Genomic DNA, 20,063 nt, shown 5'->3' with positions numbered 1-20,063 from the left:
GAGGGAAGTCAATCTACACAGACACTAATAGGAAAAATTAAGAGACCACCACAGAAAGGAAAGGAAAAGAGACGAAGATTGAAAGGAAGATGAGACAGACCAAGGGGAAGGCAGGAAAGAGAGAGGAGGCAGAGATACAGAAGAGAAGGAGGTGTAAGAAACAGAAAGGAAGGAGGAGAGAGACAAATACATAGAAGGTAAGATCAGAAAGACTGAGGTAAAAACAAGTTTAGGGGAGAGATTTTTTTCTGGTTTATCAGTATCCTTAATTTTTAAGTTTTTTTGTGGGGGAGCTGGTTGTTTTAAAAAAAATAAGGGGAATTGCTGAATTAGATGTTTTTAGAGTATATTTATTTTCAAAGTTGATGATACACGAGTCGTCGTCGTACATGTCTTCACACTGTTCCCTTTGGGGAACTGTATGAAGTGGTGGAAGGATTTCTGGCCGCGATTAACGCTCCTTCCGTGACCGTAACCATCTTTGTACCAGCCATTAGGGTGGTTAGTCCTATGGCGGGAGGGTTTTACGGGCTCCCACAACCCATACGAGGGGGGGTGGCCACCCACACCCACGGACGCAAGTATCCCGCTGAATGTCAACCCAGAATTTAGAGCCGGAGCTCCGACTCCACTTGCCGGGACTGTCTGGAGTGGGGTTCGAAACCCTACGCCTTCTGGCCCAGCGGCGGGAATGCTACCGCTACGCCAAAGGCCCACTCCGATACATGAGTGAGCCATGAACATATGTGACTTTATAAAAATATGATTACGCGCCAGAGCTTCAAGATTTTGTTCTAGCAACATTAGAGATGCCAATCTGTATTCTACTCGTAACATTGATTAAAACTTTTTTGGGACCCTCTTGTTGCCTTATGCAACTTGTCTCTCTACGTCAATGTATAGGACATTTGTATTATAGACATTCGTATTATAGACACAGGATTAGATAAAGAAAGAACTTGCATTTATGTAGTGTCTTTCACATCCTCAGGATGTCCCAAAGCACTTCACAGTCAATTAATTACTTTTGAAGTATCCTCACTGCTATGTAGGCAAATACAGGAGGCAATATGTACATAGCAAGATCCCACAAACATCAATGAGATGAATGACCAGTTCCTGTTTTTGGTGGTGTTAGTTGAGGGAGGAATACTGGCTAGGACACTGTTAGAACTTCCTGCTCCTCTTCGAATAGTGCCATGGTTTCTTTTACATTCACTTACACAGCGAGACGGATAACTCAGTTTAGTGTCTGATCCAAAAGACTGCATCTCTGCTGCATAAATTTCTAACAAGGTCAGCCAGCCAGTGTTGGTGCTTTCGGTTACATAATTGTTATCGGGTAGCTGGTGATTAGTGGAAGCCAAAATTCTGTAGCTGTTTAATTATTTCCTGCTCACAGAAGCCTCATTGTGCCAGGTTTCAAAAGTTTCTATAAAGTCACTTTTTCTTTCTCCTCTAAGAGGTTACTAAGATGAGAATTCAGCATCAATGGGTGCACAGGCTACATTCCTAACTGTTGTATAGATGTAACGTGCTATAGAATGACCTAGTGCACTGAGAAGTACAAGGCAACATCAATCTTCGAGTATAAACATAGATGTAAATGTTGTATTTACCTGAGGTGTTCTCTGTAACTCATATAAGCTGAGCTCCCATGTTTTGCTGAGAGGCTGGGTTCCATTGGTTTGCACTATTTGTGCCATTGCTGTAAAAAACAGTTACATTACATGAAACATGAAAACTTTATTTATCAATGCTGCCATGAGGCCAGCCCCCCAAATCTCTCCATTAAACAGAACATTTGGATTTATCTGTCTTATCCCCAATAGTATTGATCACCAGTATTCTGGGATGAGAGACAATAGAGGGAATACAGACTGGTACCCACTGTAAAACTAAGAAACTGTAGGCAGAAGTGGAGTTAAGTCTCTAGGGGCTAGGCTGCAGTTACCTCATGGAGTTAACTATGACTCTCATAGTGCCTCAATGCAGGCTCAGTACTGATTCATATAGTGCCAGCACCAGTCGGGGTTTAGTATATATTGCTGCCAGTCTAAGTAAGCATCCACCAATTGGTAACTAGATGGAATATTTGTCTAAAGTTTAAGTTCCAGCATATCTTCATAGGGAAGCATTTAAACTAGTTTGTCAGGGAGCTGGGTACTTAAGTGTGGGCCCAGAACAGAGAGAAACAAAGCTGGAAGTGCAAGTTAGAAAAGTAGTCAGCAAAACTAGTAGGGAGCAGAATCAAAGGCCAACAGTAAAGAGGGTCAAAGTGCAGAAAAATATTAGACAGGCAAAGTTGAAGGCACTTTATCTAAATGCACGTAGCATTCGCAACAAGGTGGATGAATTAATGGCACAAACAGAAGTAAATGGGTATGATGTAATTGCCATTACAGAGACATGGTTGCAGGGTAACCAAGGCTGGGCACTGAATGTTCCAGGGTACTCCACATTTAGGAAGGACAGACAAAAAGGAAAAGGAGGTGGCATAGCGCTGTTAATAAGGGACGAGATCGGTACGATAGAGATAAAAGATCTTGGCTCAGCAGATCGTGATGTAGAACTGGAATCAGTTTGAGTGGAGCTAAGAAACAGCAAAGGGCGGAAAACATTGGTCGGTGTTGTGTATCGGCCACCAAACAGCAGTGGTAATGTAGGGCACAGTATCAATCAAGAAATTAGAAGTGCATGTAACAAGGGCAATACGGTAATCATGGGGGACTTTAATCTACATATTGACTGGGCAAATCAAATTACTACTAATGATGTGGAGAACGAATTCCTGGAATGCATGCGAGATAGTTTCCTGGATCAGTATGTGGGGGAACCAACCAGGGAACAGGCTATTCTGGATCTGGTACTGTGTAATGAGAAAGGGCTAATCAATAATCTTGTGGTAAAGGGGCCTTTAGGGACAAGTGACCATAATATGATTGAATTTTACATTAAATTTGAGAATGATGTAGTCCAATCTGAAACTAAGGTCTTCAATCTAAACAGAGGAAACTACAAGGGTATGAGGGACAAGTTGGCCATGGTAGATTGGGAGACTACACTAAAAGGTATGAAGGTGGACGTACAATGGCTAACATTAAGGAAATAATGCATAATTTGCAGCAAACATATATTCCTCTAGGGCATAAAAACCCAAAAGGAAAAGTGCTCCAACCATGGCTAACAAAAGAAATTAAAGCTAGTATTAAGTCAAAGGAGGAAGCTTATAAAGTTGCCAGAAAAAGCGGTCAGCCTGAAGATTGGGATCTTTTTAGAAATCAGCAAAGGGATTGATAAAGAAAGGGAAAATGGAATATGAGCAAAACTTGCGAAAAATATAAAAACGGATTGTAAAAGCTTCTATAGGTATGTGAAAAGGAAAAGTCTGGCGAAGGTAAATGTAGGTCCTTTACAGTCAGAGATGGGAGAATTTATAATGGGGAATGAGGAAATGGCAGAGAAATTAAATAAATACTTTGTTTCTGTCTTCACGGAGGAAGACACAAAAAACCTCCCAGAAATACGAGAAAACCAAGGGTGTGGCGAGAATGAGGAACTTAAAGAAATTATTAGTAAAAAAAAACAGTACTAGCAAAATTAATGGGACTAAAAGTCGATAAATCCCAAGGACCGGATGACCTACATCCTAGGGTTTTGAAAGAGGTGGCCATTGGGATAGTGGATGCATTGGTTGTCATCTTCCAAAATTCTGGAATGGTTCCTGCAGATTGGAGGATAGCAAATGTAACCCCGCTATTTAAGAAAGGAGGGAGAGAGAAAACGGGGAACTACAGACCTGTTAGCCTCACATCAGTAGTTGGGAAAATGCTGGAATCCATTATAAAGGATGCAATAACTGGACACTTAGAAACTAATAGTAAGATTGGGCAGAGCCAACATTGATTTATAAAAGGGAAATCTTGTTTGACAAACCTATTGGAGTTCTTTGAGGATGTAACTAGTGGAGTAGACAAAGGGGAACTGGTAGATGTGGTGTATCTGGATTTTCAGAAGGCCTTCGATAAGGTCCCACACAACAGTTTGGTGAACAAAATTAGGGCACATGTAATTGGGGGTAGCATGGATTGAGAATTAGTTAACAGACAGAAAACAAAGAGTAGGGATAAACAGGTCTTTTTAAGGATAGCAGGCTGTGACTAGTGGGGTACCACAAGGATCGGTGCTTGGGCTCCAGCTATTCACAATTTATATCAATGATTTGGATGAGAGGACTAAATGTAACATTTCCAAATTTGCTGATGATACAAAGCTAGGTGGCAGTGTCAGTTGTGAAGAGGATGTGAAGAGGCTTCAAGGGGATCTCGATAGGCTCAGTGAGTGGGTGAGAACATGGCAGATGGAATAGAATGTGGATAAATGTGAAGTTATTGACTTTGGTAGAAAAAACAGAAAGGCAGAGTATTTCCTAAATGGTGAAAGATTGGGGAATGCAGATGCTCAAAGGGACCTGGGTGTCCTTGTACATGAGTCACTGAAAGTGAATGTGCAGGTGCAGCAAGCCATTAGGAAGGCAAATGGTATGCTGGCCTTCATTACAAGAGGATTTGAGTACAGGAGTAAAGAAGTCTTACTCCAATTATATAGGGCCTTGGTGAGACCACACCTGGAGTACTGTGTACAATTTTGGTCTCCTTACCTAAGGAAGGATATACTTGCCATAGAGGGAGTGCAATGAAGGTTCTGATTCCTGGGATGGCGGGACTGTCATATGAGAAGAGATTGATTAACTAGGCATAGAGGGCTAGATTTTCAGTTGCTTGCGCCAACAGTTAGCGCCTTAAGAGAAGTGATTTTCGGGCGCTATGCGTGTAGCGCCCGGGCGCAGCGCAGTTTGCGCCCCGCCCCAAATTAAGTTGCCCGTTAGCGCCGGCGCAAAGTTTAGCGGCCGCCCGGATGCGCGCGCCGAAAATGACGTCACATCCTCGTGCAACGCCCTTTGGCCGCCCCGAATACAAACTTCAGTCGGACCGTCCGATTGTGCGGCTGGCGTCCAGTGCGTTTGTAAAATGGAACGCAACACACCCTGGGGAGCGCAAATTAAAGGGCCCTCCTCCTGCACTATAATGGAAGGAACCAGTGTGTTCTGAATGGTGTATTTATGTTTCCGTCCTCCTCCTCCTCCTCCTCCTCCTCCTCCTCTCATCATCCTCATCCTCCTCTCATCATCCTCATCCTCATCCTCCTCCTCCTCCTCCTCCTCCTCCTCGTCTTTTCCCCCCCAGACTCTGCCTTTGCAAAAAACACATGCACCCTTCCCCTTTAAGAGCTCACTGGCACCAGAGTGTCTGCCGTGCGCTGCGCCCGAGCTCGGGCGCAGCGCTCTGCACCGCCGGCTTAGCGCCTAAAGATAGTAGTGGAACGCCTCTTTTAGCGCTCCACCAACCTCTTAGGGCGAAGCCACTGAATTTCCGGCAACGGGGCGCTACTTTGGGGCGGGCGCTAACTTCGGGCGGGCGCTAAGGTTAGCGCCCCAAAACTGTCTATACTGAAAATCTAGGCCAGAGTCTCTTGAATTCAGAAGAATGAGAGGGGATCTCATTGAAGCATACAAAATTATTACAGGGCTTGATAGGATGGATGCTGGGAGAATGTTTCCCTTGGCTGGGGAGTCTAGAACCAGGGGCCACAGCCTCAGGATAAAGGGTAGGCCATTCAGGACTGAGATGAGAAGAAATTTCTTCACACAGAGGGTGGTGAATCTTTGGAATCCTCTACCCCAGAGGGCTGTGGAGGCTCAGTCATTGGGTATATTGAAAACAGAAGTCAATAGATTTCTGACTAGTAAGGGCATCAAGGGATATGGCGATAGGGTCGGTGAATGGAGTTGAGGCAGAAGATCAGCCATGATCTCATTGAATGGCGGAGCAGGCTCTAGGGGCGAATGGCCTATCCTGCTCCTAGTTCTTATGTTCATGAATCTGGAGAAGGAACACTTCTGCAAGTTGGGAAGGAGAAAAGGTGCATTATTTTCTTCAGAAATGGTGGGACCATGGAGAACCCACACCCTTTTCTAACCCCTTCTCACACGCACCAACTTGGACAGACCAGTTTAAAAACAGCAAGGCCATTAACATGGTTACTTGCCACAATTAAAACAGATAATAAAGATTGTAATTGTAGTGTTTTGGTGGATGCATTGAAATTAAATCAAAGCTATTCAGTAAATAGTAAACTTCTCCTTACATGTATTAAACCACATTCATTGTATTCCCTAGTAAACCATGGTAACATACAAATGGAGGTGACGCATCCCATCTTCTCCCCTTTTCCCCTCTCCTCCCCCAGGTACATACTAAATTTTCCCACCAGGTTACGACACTACGCGTAACTGTCAGCACCTATTGCCACCGAGACTGAAATATGCCCACCACTGAACACAAATTTTATCTATTTTATTTTGCACTGAAGCAAACAGAGAACAGAGAGCCAATTCTGCAAGACATCATAAAATAGGAATTGTGCAATGTACTACTTTGTTCAGTCATACCAAATATTTGCTCATTGGTAATGGTCAACAAAACACATCATCGGGGTCAACCTTTATTCCACCAAAAAGAGACACCGCATCATATAGATGGTACCCCTCTAATAACGGCATGCAGTGTGCATTCAGGTCTGGATGTCATTGTGTTATTCTATCACCTATATGATTTACAAAATTCAGTTCTTAACAGCTGAAGAACTGGGGATCGAGTGGCAGCCAGGACAAGTTCTCACTGGCACAATACATAAAAACAAAAGCCAAACATTTGCATGTATTAAAAATGTTAGGCAGTGACACAAGGTGGTAATGTCATCAGTAGCAGAACAGTATCTTGTATCGATAGTATAATTGAATCGAAGGGATCTGATGAATCACCAGATCCAAAATACAATTACCATCTTTTATGTCACTGTCTGCCATTTCTAAGAGGCAACATAAAATGGTCTTCATATGGTAGCACACCGCAAGAGACTATTTCCCAGCACAATATTTGAGGATCCCTGACCAACCCAGTGGGTGAGCAGCTCTTTATTAGTCTAGTGTTTGGATAGGAAACTTGAAATTCTGTATATCTTTTCTTTGATCAGTTGATTGTTGTTTGTTTAAAAATTGTTAGTAGTTAAATGAACATTTTTGCTGCTTTTTGATGAGTAGTGTAATTACCAATTATTTTGTGATGAGCACAACTTTTGAAATGGTCTAACCACTGCCTAGATTGGAAATAGTGCAGCTGGCAGGCTTCCCAATGGACGCCCGGGTGCTGGTGCGCGAGAGTGGCCCAAGTTGAGGCAAAGGGTTGGATGAAATATCAAAAAGTTATTTTTTTAAAGTAATGGAACATATTTGTCAATATTACATGGGTCTGATAATGCAGGGTTAGAATGGTCTTTAAAGTATTTTTCAACATGCAATAAGGAAAAATGAAAATTTTTGCTGCTTTTTTGATATCCTGAGCTGAGCACTCACAACATAAACTTCTTAAGTAATGTAGTTTATTGAAATAGCTATAGTGACAACCACAGCAAAGAATCATAGACTTTACTGCACAGGAGGCCATTTGACCCACTGGGTCTGTGCTGGCGCAATCCAAAACTAATACTGCCCCACAGCGATATATCTTCCTCTGCTTCAAATGTTTATCCAACTTTCCCTTAAGGATGCAATGGTCTCCGCTTTAACTATTCCCTATAGCTAGACATCCCATGCTCCAACAACCTGCTACGTGAAGAAATATCTCCTAACTTCTTTCATCACTCTATTAGTGACAATTCTAAATTGATGACCCCTCACCATTAAGTCCCCAAAGAGAAGAAATAGTCTTTCCCTATTCATTCTATCAAAACCCTTCATAATTTTAAAAACGTCTATCCCTTCTCTGCTCCAGTGGAAATAGTTCTAGTACATCAGTCTCTCCTTTTCATTAGTTTCCCATCCCTGGTATCATCCTAGTGAATCTACGCTGCGCGCTCTCTACAGCTTTAATATCCTTTCTATAATGGGGTACCCAAAACGGCATGCAGTACTCTAACCAGTGTTTTGTACCTCTGTATCATTGCTTCTTTACTCTTGTACTCCATCCACTATTTATGAAACCCACAAGGCTGCTGGCCTTTTTTTTTAATGACTTTCTGTACCTGCACTCGCACTTTCAGTAAATTATATATTTAAACCTTTAGGGCTCGGTTTATCCACACCCTTCAATGTGTATACTGTTGAGATACCGCAGCAAACGTGGGAGTCGAGACCAGAGCTATTGAAAACACAACTGCTTTATTCCATCCACATGTCAAACAGGAACTAGAAAAGCCCGCGCATCCACTTAAAAACTTCCCAGACAGGAAGTGCTCCCGGCAGCCTGTCCCTGCGGGAAACAAGTTGCTGGAGGAAAGGGCCCCTGGCTGGGGGCTTCTGCTTAGACTGTCTGTGCCGCCGTGAGCGGATTATGTCCAGTGGTGGCGTGTCGCCACAGAGCTCCCCCCAGAATCCGCTTAGGAGGAGTGGACGAGTCGTGACGGTGGTCTAATGGTTCTGCCGCAGCGGCTCTGAGTGGTCGCCGGTCTGGTTGGTTGGGTCGGGCGGTTCGCCGCCGGCTGTGCTGGCTTGCCGGGGGGACGGCCTCTAGTTGGAGGCTGGGCCACGGGGACCTGTTCCCCTGGTTCTGTGTGTGCTGGTTTGAGCCGGTCGATGGAGACTGTGTCGACCCGGTCGCCGAGTCGCAGCTTGAAGACCTTGTCCCCGGTTTGTAGTACCTCGTACGGTCCGTCGTACGGGGGTCGCAGGGGTCCGCGGTGCGCGTCGTGTCGCACGAAGACGAAGCGCACCTGCTGTAAATTTGGCGGGACGTGAGGTGCGAGTTCGCCGTGTCGGTTGACCGGAAGTGGGGCGAACTGCTGAGCGGAAGAGAAAGAGTTGAGCCGCTGCTGTTCGGCCGACCAAGGCTTGGTAGGCTCCGGAAGGAATTCGCCTGGGACGCGCAGCGGTTGTCCGTAGACTAACTCCGCTGCCGAGGACTGGAGGTCTTCCTTGACCGCGGTGCGTAGGCCGAGTAGCACCCACGGCAGGCGGTCAGTCCAGGTACTGTCCTGCAGGCCGGCGCGGAGTGAGGCCTTGAGTGACCTGTGGAAGCGTTCACAAAGTCCGTTGGCCTGCGGGTGGTACGCCGTGGTGCGGTGGAGCGTCACCCCGAGGTTGCGTGCTGTGGCTGTCCAGAGTTCGGAGGTGAACTGGGCGCCTCTGTCGGAGGTTATGTCGGCCGGTACGCCGAACCTCGCAACCCAGGTGTTAACGAACGCCCTGGCGATGTCGGCTGTGGTGGTGGAGGACAGCGGCACTGCCTCAGGCCAGCGTGTGTAGCGGTCGACCATCGTGAGGAGATAAGTTTGGCCTTGCGATGGCGGCAGGGGACCGACGATGTCGACGTGTACGTGGTCGAAGCGGCGGCTGGGTACCTCGAAGTCTCCCAGGGGTGCTTTGGTGTGCAGCTGTACCTTAGCCCGTTGGCAGGCGAGGCAGGAGGTGGCCCAAGTCCGAACATCTCTGCTGAGGCCGCGCCAGACGAAACGCTTGGAGAGGAGTTTGACGGATGCGCGGGAACCCGGGTGAGAGAGCCCGTGGAGCGCGTCGAAGACGCGGCGGCGCCAGGTCTCAGGGACGACCGGCCTGGGGTGGCCGAATGAGACGTCGCAAGTGACTGCCATGGCTTCGGGCCCGTGCGCGACCTTGGCTAGGCGTAGCCTTGGCAGGCTGGTAGCCGCCGAGAGGAGGTCTGGGTCCGTGAGCTGGGCCGCCGCTAGTTGTGCGTAGTCGACCGCGAGGTGATTCGCACAGACGGCGGGACGGGAAAGGCAGTCGGCGACCACGTTGTCTCTACCGGAGACGTGCTGAATGTCCGTAGCAAACTCGGACACGGCCGCGAGCTGGCGTTGCTGCCTAGCGGACCAGGGTTCGGTGTGCTTGGCCATCGCGTATGCGAGTGGCTTGTGGTCCACATACGCGGTGAAGGGGCGGCCTTCCAGGAGGAACCTGAAATGGCGGACCGACAGGTGGAGCGCGAGAAGCTCGCGGTCGAAAGTGGAGTATTTGACCTCCGGGGGATGCAGTTGGCGGCTGTAGAAGGCAAGTGGCTGCCACGCGCCATTGACCCACTGCTCGAACACGGCCCCGACCGCGTGGTCGGAGGCGTCGGTGGTGAGCGCGACCCGGGCATCGGCCCTCGGGTGTGCGAGCAGAGTGGCGTCAGCGAGCGCGTTTTTGGTGGCGTCGAAGGTGGCTGCCGTGTCAGTGGTCCAGGCTACGTCCATCTTGCCGGATTTTCCTCGGAGGGAGTCGTATAGGGGCTTCATGAGGGCTGCAGCTCTGGGGATGAACCTGTTGTAGAAGTTCACCATCCCGAGGAACTCCTGGAGGCCCTTGATGGTTGTGGGGCGGGGAAATTGCTGGACGGCCTGCACCTTGTTGGGCAGGGGGACGGCCCCAGCAGGGGTGATGTGGTGACCGAGAAAATCGATCTCGGTTAGGCCGAATTGGCACTTCGCCGGGCTGAGGATGAGCCTGTGTTGGGCTAGGCGCCCGAACAGGATGCGAAGGTGTTCGAGGTGTTCCTGTTTGGAGGAGCTGGCCACGAGAATGTCGTCTAGATAGATGAATAGGAAGTTCAGGTCCCGGAGGACTGAGTCCATAAGGCGCTGGAAAGCCTGTGCTGCATTCTTGAGGCCGAAGGGCATCCTCAGGAACTCGAACAGGCCGAATGGGGTGATGACGGCCGTTTTGGGGATGTCCGCGGGGTGTACGGGGACTTGGTGGTAACCGCGCACCAGGTCGACTTTGGAAAAGACGGTTCGTCCGGCCAGTCGGGCCGAGAAGTCCTGGATGTGTGGCACCGGGTATCGATCGGGGGTGGTGGCGTCGTTGAGGCGGCGGTAGTCCCCGCAAGGGCGCCAGCCTCCGCCGGGCTTGGGGGCGATGTGGAGGGGCGAGGCCCAAGGGCTGCTGGAGCGGCGGATGATGCCGAGTTGTTCCATGGTGGTGAACTTGGCCCGCGCGATTTCCAGCTTGGCCGGGTTGAGTCTGCGGGCGGGGGCTGAAACTGGGGGGCCGGTGGTGGGGATATAGTGTTCCACACCGTGCTTGGCGGCTTTGGCCGAAAAGGTCGGTTTAGTGAGGGCGGGAAACTCAGCTAGGAGTGCCGAGTAGTCGTCCGTGGCTTTGGCGAGGCAGTAGGTCGTCAGGCCGGCCGAACGGGCCGGGGTAAAGGCGCCGAGGATGGGGGCCATAGTGTTGATGTCGACGAGGCGGTGCCTCGGAATGTCGACAAGGAGGCCGTGGGCGCGTAGGAAGTCGGCGCCGATGAGTGGGCAGAGGACCTTGGCTGTGAGGAACTCCCAGCGGTAGCGGCGGCCCGCGAGGTCGAGCGTGACCATGCGGGTGCCATATGTGCGGATGTCAGAGCCGTTGGCTGCAGCCAGTGTGATACCGCGTGTGCCGCGTTGGATCTCGAGGGCGGAGGCGGGGGTGATGCTGTGCTGGGCCCCTGTGTCGCACAGAAATCGGCGGTTGGTTCTGTCGTCAGTGACGTACAATAGGGGCTCCTTCTGCCCCGCGGCCATCGCGGGGGCCGGTGCGGGGGGGGGGGTTTGAAGGTACACGGTGGCGTGCAGCGTTGAGCCCTAGCGCCAAAACGGGTGTGGTAGTAGCAGTGACCCGGAGTGGTAGGGCGGTCGGGCCTAGCGGCCCGGGAAGACCGCGTGGTCGTTGCCGTGAGGTCGGGCGCAACGTCGCGAGCGGCCTGTGCAGAGAGCAGCCGGTCGGCCTTTTCGGCTATATCATTCAGGTCCGTGGAGTCAGACTCCACAATGAGCGGGCGGATGCTGGCGGGGAGCTGCCAAATGAAAAGCGTGCGAAAAAGGGCGCCGGGATTTTTGTCGTCTAAGAGGGACAGCATGTGGGAAAGCAGGTCTGATGGTGAAGCGTCACCAAGGCCGGGGAGGTCCAGGAGTTGGCAGTGGCGCTGGTAAGAGGACGTTTGAAATTTTTTAAGTAGCGCAGCCTTCAGATGTTCGTACTTGCCATCCGTTGGTGGATTCTGCAGCGCTGCCCAAACCTTGGGGACTGTAGCGTAGGTGAGCGAGGCGACGAGGTAGTCGTACTTCGTGGCGTCGACTGTAATGCCTTTCAGCCGGAATCTGGACTCAGCTTGAACGAACCAGGCTTCGGCGAGGTTCTCCCAAAAGTCTGGTAATTTAACCGTGACTGCGTTTGTATCCGCCATGCTAGCTTAGGATTCGTCCTGAGCGTCGGGGTCACCAGTGTTGAGATACCGCGGCAAACGTGGGAGTCGAGACCAGAGCTATTGAAAACACAACTGCTTTATTCCATCCACATGTCAAACAGGAACTAGAAAAGCCCGCGCATCCACTTAAATACTTCCCAGACAGGAAGTGCTCCCGGCAGCCTGTCCCTGCGGGAAACAAGTTGCTGGAGGAAAGGGCCCCCGGCTGGGGGCTTCTGCTTAGACTGTCTGTGCCGCCGTGAGCGGATTATGTCCAGTGGTGGCGTGTTGTCACAATACTCCCATTCCTTGTTTCCTTCCAAAATGTATTACCTCACACTAAACTGAATCTGCCACTTCTCTGCCCTTTTCACGTACACATCTATGTCTTTTACAGTCACTCTCACAGTCATCAACATATTTTTGTCATCAACATATTTCAAGATTGTGCTCCATATGCCCAAGTGCAACTCAGCTATATTTACTGAGAATAAAAGTGGACCCAACATTGACCCCTGGGGTGGACTATTTCCAACCCTTCTCCAATCTAAACAACACCCATTTATACGAATACTTTTTGCTGTCTGTCAAGCAACTTTCTATCCATGCTGCAACATTTCCTGTTATACCATGCATCAGAATTTTTTTAAAGAAGCCTCTTGGAGATACCTTATCGAAGGCCTTCTGAAAATCCATATAAACTACATCTACTGAATTCCCTTTATCTATCCAGTCACTTCAGCACAAAACTTAATTAAATATGTCAAACACTCAAAAGCAGATAGACTATAATTGGTCATGCTAGTGGTTGTTAAGGTTTAAATAGTCCTTCCACCCTTCCTGAAAAATAGCATAAACAAATTATTACTGATAGTGACCTCTCAGATGACAATATATCAGTTAAGTGTCAGCTTGGTTCAGCTGTAGCACACTCACCACTGAATCAGAAGGTTGTGGGTTTAACAACAACAACAACTTGTATTTATATAGCACCTTTAACGTAGTAAAAAGTTCCAAGGCGCTGCACAGGAGTATTTTAAGACAAAAAATGACACCGAGCCACATAAGGATAAGCTAGGGCAGGTGACCAAAAGCTTGGTCAAAGAGATAGGTTTTAAGAAGCGTCTTAAAGGAGAGGTTTAGGCAGGGAATTCCAGAGCTTGGGGCCTAGGCAACAGAAGGCACGGCCACCAATGGTTGAGCGATTATAATCAGGGATGCTCAAGAGAGCCCCAGTCCAGGACATAATCTATGTGGACACTTCAGTGCAGCTCTGAGGGAGTGCTGTATTTTCAGAGGTGGTGTTTTTCAATGAGACATTAAACCGAAGCCCAGTCTGCCTGTTCAGGTGGATGTAAAATATCCCATTGCACTTCTTGGAGTTCGCTCAGAAGCCTGGCGACCATTCATCCCTCAACCAAAACATCTAGGAAGGGAGGTGCTGCTGAAATAACCTTGGTGAGTTGTTGCAGTGCATCCTATAGATAGTACATACTGCCAGCCACAGTGTGCCAGTGGTGGAGAGGGTGTATAATGAGTCATGGCATGAGCACCAATCAAGCAAACTACTTTGTCCTGGATAGTGTTGAGCTTTGTGAGTATTGTGGCAGCTGCACCCATTCAGACAAGTAGTGAGTATTCCATCACACCCCTGACTTGAGCCTTGTGAATTGTGAAGTTTTGAGGGATCAGAAGATGAGCCATTCATTGCAGAGTAAGCAGAATCTGCCCTGTTCTTGTAGCTGGTTGATATATCTGGCCCAGTTCAGTTTCTAGTCAATGGTGATGGTGGTGGACTCAATAATAATGGTGCCGTTAAGGTCAAGGGGAGAGGACTGAACTTTCTCTTGTTGGAGAGGGCCACTGCCTGGCACTTAAGTAGCACGAATGTTACCCGTCACTTTTCAGTCAAGCCATGGAAGTTATTAGATCCTTTTATCAGGGGAGTTGTGAATGGAGCGGAATGCTGTGAAATTGCCAGCAAACAGCTCTACTCCTGACCTTATGAGGGTCATTACTGAAGTTGATTGGACTCAGAACACTTCTCCGAGGAGCTCCCACAGTGATGTCCTGGGGCTGTGATGACTGGCCTCCAACAACCACCACTATCTTCTTTTGTGTCAGGTATGATTCCAGCCACTGGGAGGGTTTATCAAGGCTGTGATTAGGTCTGGAGCGGAGTGGATCTGGTAGAACATTGACTGAGCGTGGATGCGCAGAGTTTTGGCGAGTAGCTGTTGTTTGATGACGCTTTCCATCACTTTACTGAGGAGGCTGATAGGGCGGTGATCAAGCCCGATTTATCCTTTTTCTTATGGCTAGGACATACCAGGGCAATCTTCCACATTGTCAGTTAAATACCAGTACCAAAGCTGTACTGGAGCAGCTTGGCTAGGGGTGCAACTAGCTCTGATGCACAGGTCTTCAGCACTACAGCTGAGATGCCGTCGGGACCCATGCCTTTGCTGTATCCAGTGCATTTGGCCATTTCTTAATGTAATGTAAAGCGAATTGAATTGGCTAGACAATGGTATCTATGATGGTGAAAACCTCAGGAAGAGGCTGAGTAGGATCATCTACTCGGCACTTTTGGCTGAAGATGCTTGCAAACATTTCAGGACTGCTTCCTGCACTCACTTGTGGGCTCCTTCCATGGTTGAGATTAGGCATATTCATGTTTTCCCTCTTCCTGTTAGCTGCCTGGATATCCACCAGCATTCTTGACTGGACATAGTAGGGCTACAGAACTTTGCTCAGATTTGTTGGTTATGCGATCATTTTGCTCTATCTATAGCCCTGTATATCAGCTTCACTAGGTTCATACCTACTAGGCCTGGTGCTGCTCCTAACATGCCGTTCATCCACAGTATGACTGTTTACATTTAATTGCTTTCTGTTATTGGAGACTTTTTGTTGTATTCTTTCCCTTCAGAGCAACTATCTGATTCAATCAAGGACTTGTAATGAAAACATATTTCTAGATAACTTGTTTTATTTATTTGCAGTCAACATGTTCCTCCAGGAGAGTGGTTTTATTCTTCAGTCCACGACAGATTAATACCTTGATCTGGTCTGCCTTTAACCATGCAAATAAATATAAATACTACTTCAAGGCAAATCAAGCCAGGAACAAAATGACATAAATTTAACTAAGTGAAAGGTGAGTTTAAAACAGATCTTAGAAAAAGTTTATTTAATTAAAGAATAATAAACATTAAAATGATCTTGCCAGATAATCTAAAACAAACTGAAATTTTAAACATGACTTATTTGGTCAGGAAGTACCAATGTGTGAAATTTTAGGAAGTGAGAAAGCAAAATCAGTTAATACAACATTAACGCAACAAAAATTGTAAAATCCCACCAGAATTGTAACTGTTTTTACAAGTTATATTTCTAACAACACTGAACTCACCAATTTAAAAACTTTTTCCACTGAGTCTAACATACCTTCTGTTCAATTGAACAGCTTTTATTTATGACAAGCTCTGAGCTTTACTGACCTCAGAAAACATAGTCTCATGACCATTCCTCATAGCATTTCTTAATTTGGCCTTCTCCCCACAATTTACTAGCACGCCCTGCACTCTCTCCAGCTTTACTTTCCCCTTAATAGGATAAATCTCCTACTCACTTCTCCTTGAGGTACTCCAGAACGGACTATGCATTTTGTAATTTTTTTAAAAAAACATTACGATAAACCCAGCACGAGTTCAAAATGTTCAAATGTTAAAATCTAGTATGTCTGTTCATTTTTAAACAATTCTACAGCACTAATCTCCCCACATATCAAAAATAACACTCCTGTATCAACAGGATGCTGAAACCTTTGCTCACAGGCTGCTAACCCTGCTCTATAGTTTTTTTTGTTCTTTTTAGTAACCTGTTCCTTTTACTCAGATTCCCACAGCATAAATTATTTTTCTTTGAGGTGATGAGCACCAACACTAAAAAATGGTGAGTCAGTAGACTAGAACTTGCATATAAAACACAGTCACAGTGCAGTATGAGCCAAGCATTAAATCTACATTTTAAGGCTTGGCGGACAATGATCTACTCTATATATACACTTAAAACCATACTACAGCTGCAATCTAAAGCAAGTAACCTACAAGGCTGGTACCCGTTTTCAAATATAAGTGCCAGCTTGCAGCAATCCACAACATGCTCAGAAACATAGTTTACGACATTAATATCCCTTTTTAAATAGTTTACCATGGTCCTTGAACCTGTTCTACCCTCACCTTTCCCACAAGTCTGTTCAAATCATTTCAGTCCAGTTTCTTACCTGCCCACTGCACTGTGTCCACCCTGGTCAAAGTCACCAATTATATCTCCTCTAACTGTGGCCAATATCCCTCTTTATCTTTCTTGACTGTTCTGCAGCATTGAACATGCTTGATCATGCCATCCACCTCCACCACTTCCCCTCTGTGGGATTGCCCTACTGCAGTCCCATACCTACTAGTCCCAACAGCCCATGCATCTCCAGCAATGACTTCTCCTCCCATGGTCACCTCAGGATTTCTCCAAAGAGTCATTTTTGGCTCTTTTCCCCAATCTACATGCTGCCCTTTGGTGGCATCGTCCATAGACAATGGGGTCGATTTTCAGTGTGCCGTGAGTCGGGCTTTTAGGCGTGCGGGGGGGGGCTAAAATCCCGAATTCGGGGGTCCCGACACCATCCCGCCCAAAACCCGCCTTATGTAAGTTTCAAAGGAGGCGGGTACCCGCCCCGCACTGGGACCCGCCGACCTAAGGTGGTAAGGGATTAGTGCCAATTAACTGCCTGTTAACAGGTAGTTAACAGGCAGTTTTTAGCCTAATCCCTATTTTGAAGGGTGTCGTGTGGGATTCCCGACGGCTCCAAACCACGCCAGGTTAGAGGAGTCGGGCAGTCGGGTTGAAGGACTTGGAGGGGTCGAGATGTCGGTGTTCAGGTGAGTGATGGGTGCATGAGTGCAAAGGTAAGTGTGTTTGGTGTGTCTAAAGAAGTTTAAATTACCTGTACTTACCTTTACAGCCTTCCTTCCTCTAGGCTTCGGGAGTCCATCATTCAGCAGGCACAGAAAGCAGAATGGCTGCGATCTGTCAAAAGTGACAGCCTGCAGCTTTCAATGCCGGCGAGATTTCTAACTGAGTCTGCATAGAAGGACTCAGGTTAGAAGTAAGACTGTCAGTGTTTGACAGCTTCAAACAGCTGTGAAACACTGACATTTCATCTGTCAACACGTCTTGACAGATGAAATTTCAGTCTGTGACGTCACCTGTTGCCGGGTGGCCCTTAACTGGCCTGCTGAGCCCGCCCAGCGGGCTCAACAAGGTCAATCAAGTGAAAATCGCATGGATTGGCCGCATCTCGATGGAGGCGGGACTACAACACGAAAGTTGTAGTCCCGACTTCTGAATGAAAATCCAGCCCAATGTGTCAGTTGACAACACTCAACTGTACCTCTCCAGCATTTCCTTCAATCCCATGAACACCTCTGTAATGTCAGATTGCCTGCCTGACATTAAGTCATGGATGAGCCACAATTTCCATCACTTGAACATCAGGAAGACTGATGCCATTGGCTGGAATTTTCTTTACCTGGGCGGGTCAGGTGCGGGTCGTGACCCCGTTGTTGCTTCCATCCCGCTCCAGTAATCGACTTTGTGCTAATGGGGCCTATTAAACTCGCCTGGCACATTACCCGACCCTATTAAATGGTGCAGGTCTGATGACGTCATCCATGACACGTTTTCAGCCAGGATCTTTAAAGGAGCCATGGCCACATTGCATTTGAAGGTTCATCTAGGAGTGTGCAGGCAGCACACTGGACAAATCATCTGCTGCAAACAGTTCCACAGATGTCTGTACAGAGGCAGAGGGCTGCACCCAGGTTCTCCAATGACTCCCTCCATCTGCTTGTGGAGGGAGTGAGAGCACGCAGGGAGGTCCTTCTCCCTTCCGATGGGCAGTAGAGACCTCCCATGGAGACAAAAAGAGCCTGGTTCTAAATAGCAGAGGAGGTTAACAGCAGGGATGTGTTCAGGAGGACCTGGGTGCAGTGCCGGAAACATTTCAATGATCTCATTAGATCTGGAAAGGCGAGTGCAAAGCCACACTCAACCTCATCCTGCTGTACCTCTCATCACATCCCCATCACTCTGCCTTCCCGACCCTACTCCTGCACATCATTAATCACACCAACATACCTTGCACATCCACCCATCCCTCTCTCTCTATCTACATTATCATATCCCCATCTGACTAACCACCCCTCACACTCACCCTCATCCTAATGCAATCATACCAACTAACACCACACAAGGAGGCCACTTGGCATTGGCACACCGCTCCATCATAGTCACCCTCTAAAGATGTAACCCATTCATTCCTTACACTCATTCCATCACTCTCACTCAACCTTCTCCTCTTTTCCTCCTTGAAGGAAATGAGAGCCCACTAGGAGAGGGCGAGAACAAGAGGTGACCCTCCATCATTTGCCACCCTTATAACAGCAGAGAAGGCTGCCTTAGAAGTATCTGGAGTCACCGAGCAGCTGGAGGTGGGAGACATCGCTGCAACATGGTGATAGAATTACATATCATACAGCTACATGGCATACAGCAGTCACTCATATGGGGACTGATGTCAGCAGCCACTGAATGGTCATCATGTGCAGAATGGTATCTGTACCCATTCTTCATATGACATATCTAACTCATCTCTTTACTCTCCCACAGGTCCATCAAGAGCCACCACCCGCGCCCCCCCCCCCCCACTGTCCAGGAGGAAGAGGAAGACGACTCCTCAGAGGAGCCTCCAGCCTCTGAGGTCACACCGTCACCAGACATGAGCATACCCAGCACCAGCGCAGATATGCACATTGCTGCCGGGAGGCCAAGGATGGGCTCATCATGGCCATATTTACTTAACTTTACGCAGTTGATATAATTGCCTGACTTGTCAAAGAGGGCATCGGTGACCTTTGTGATGCATCTGTGGGCAGCCGACTGCGAGATGCCGCAAATGTCTGCTGCAGATCCCTGGAAGGAGCCTGAGGTGAAGAAGTTGAAGGCACTGGTGACTTTTACAGCCACTGGTAAGGCGTGTCCACCCACTCCTCTGGGCTGCAGGTCTTGCTCCAGCAATGTGCAAATGTCTGCGATGACCTAGCACGATAGCCTGAGCCTCCTTTGGCAATGCTGCTCAGTCATGTTCAGGAAGCTCTGCTTGTATACTCTGTGATGGGGGTATCGCCTCCGGCACGGTGTAGCCCTGCGCTGATACCCACTGTCCTGTGCAGCATCAGGTGGTTGAGAAGAAGGTTGGTGGTGTTGTTGTTGGTGCTACTGGTGTTGAGGCTCATCGTGGTCCGATTCTGAGGACCAAGGTGAGACAGTATAAAGGGCACCCATGCTGATGGAATAGATGGCAGGTCAAGTAGAGATGACAGAAGCAATCTGTCAATGGTGAGAGAGGTTCTTCCAATGAGGTGACACTGAATGGCGACTTTGCTGGAAACACTTGCAGCCTCTAGAAAGCTAAATCTGTGCTGGGAATACAGTCAACTAATCAGCTGGGTCAATGGCTACTCAACTCCCGCCTCAGGTTCACAGAAGCGGTTCCCGAGCTGCGTGATTCCCGTAGTCATCCAGGGAAATTTGAAAGGTAGGGTTAAAAAGGGGCTTAAGGGTCTGAGAAGTACCTGTTAATGATTTCAATTAGGTCGCCCACCTCTGCCGGTCGGGTTGCTGCCGCGCTGGCAAACGCACCTGAGGGAAAGGTGTGTGGGGGCGGGA

The 20,063-nt window shown here is 48.1% G+C and overlaps 1 protein-coding gene across 3 annotated transcripts in view; it reads right to left on the bottom strand.

The window, feature by feature from the left end:
- rnf2 (ring finger protein 2) overlaps nucleotides 1-20,063 on the bottom strand; it is a 68,121-nt gene that overhangs the window by 27,006 nt on the left and 21,052 nt on the right. For all 3 annotated transcript variants that reach the window (XM_085982573.1, XM_085982572.1, XM_085982574.1), the window contains exon 2: nucleotides 1,620-1,708. In XM_085982573.1, the coding sequence (XP_085838699.1) occupies nucleotides 1,620-1,706 (87 nt within the window). In that variant the 5' untranslated portion in view covers nucleotides 1,707-1,708. The remainder of the gene's footprint in view (nucleotides 1-1,619; nucleotides 1,709-20,063) is intronic.

Source organism: Somniosus microcephalus, chromosome 3 (genome assembly GCF_052327205.1).
Source record: "Somniosus microcephalus isolate GS21.2 chromosome 3, FLI_Smic_1.0, whole genome shotgun sequence".
Classification (NCBI taxonomy): Eukaryota; Metazoa; Chordata; class Chondrichthyes; order Squaliformes; family Somniosidae; genus Somniosus; species Somniosus microcephalus.
This window is presented reverse-complemented; position numbering and strand designations above follow the sequence as displayed.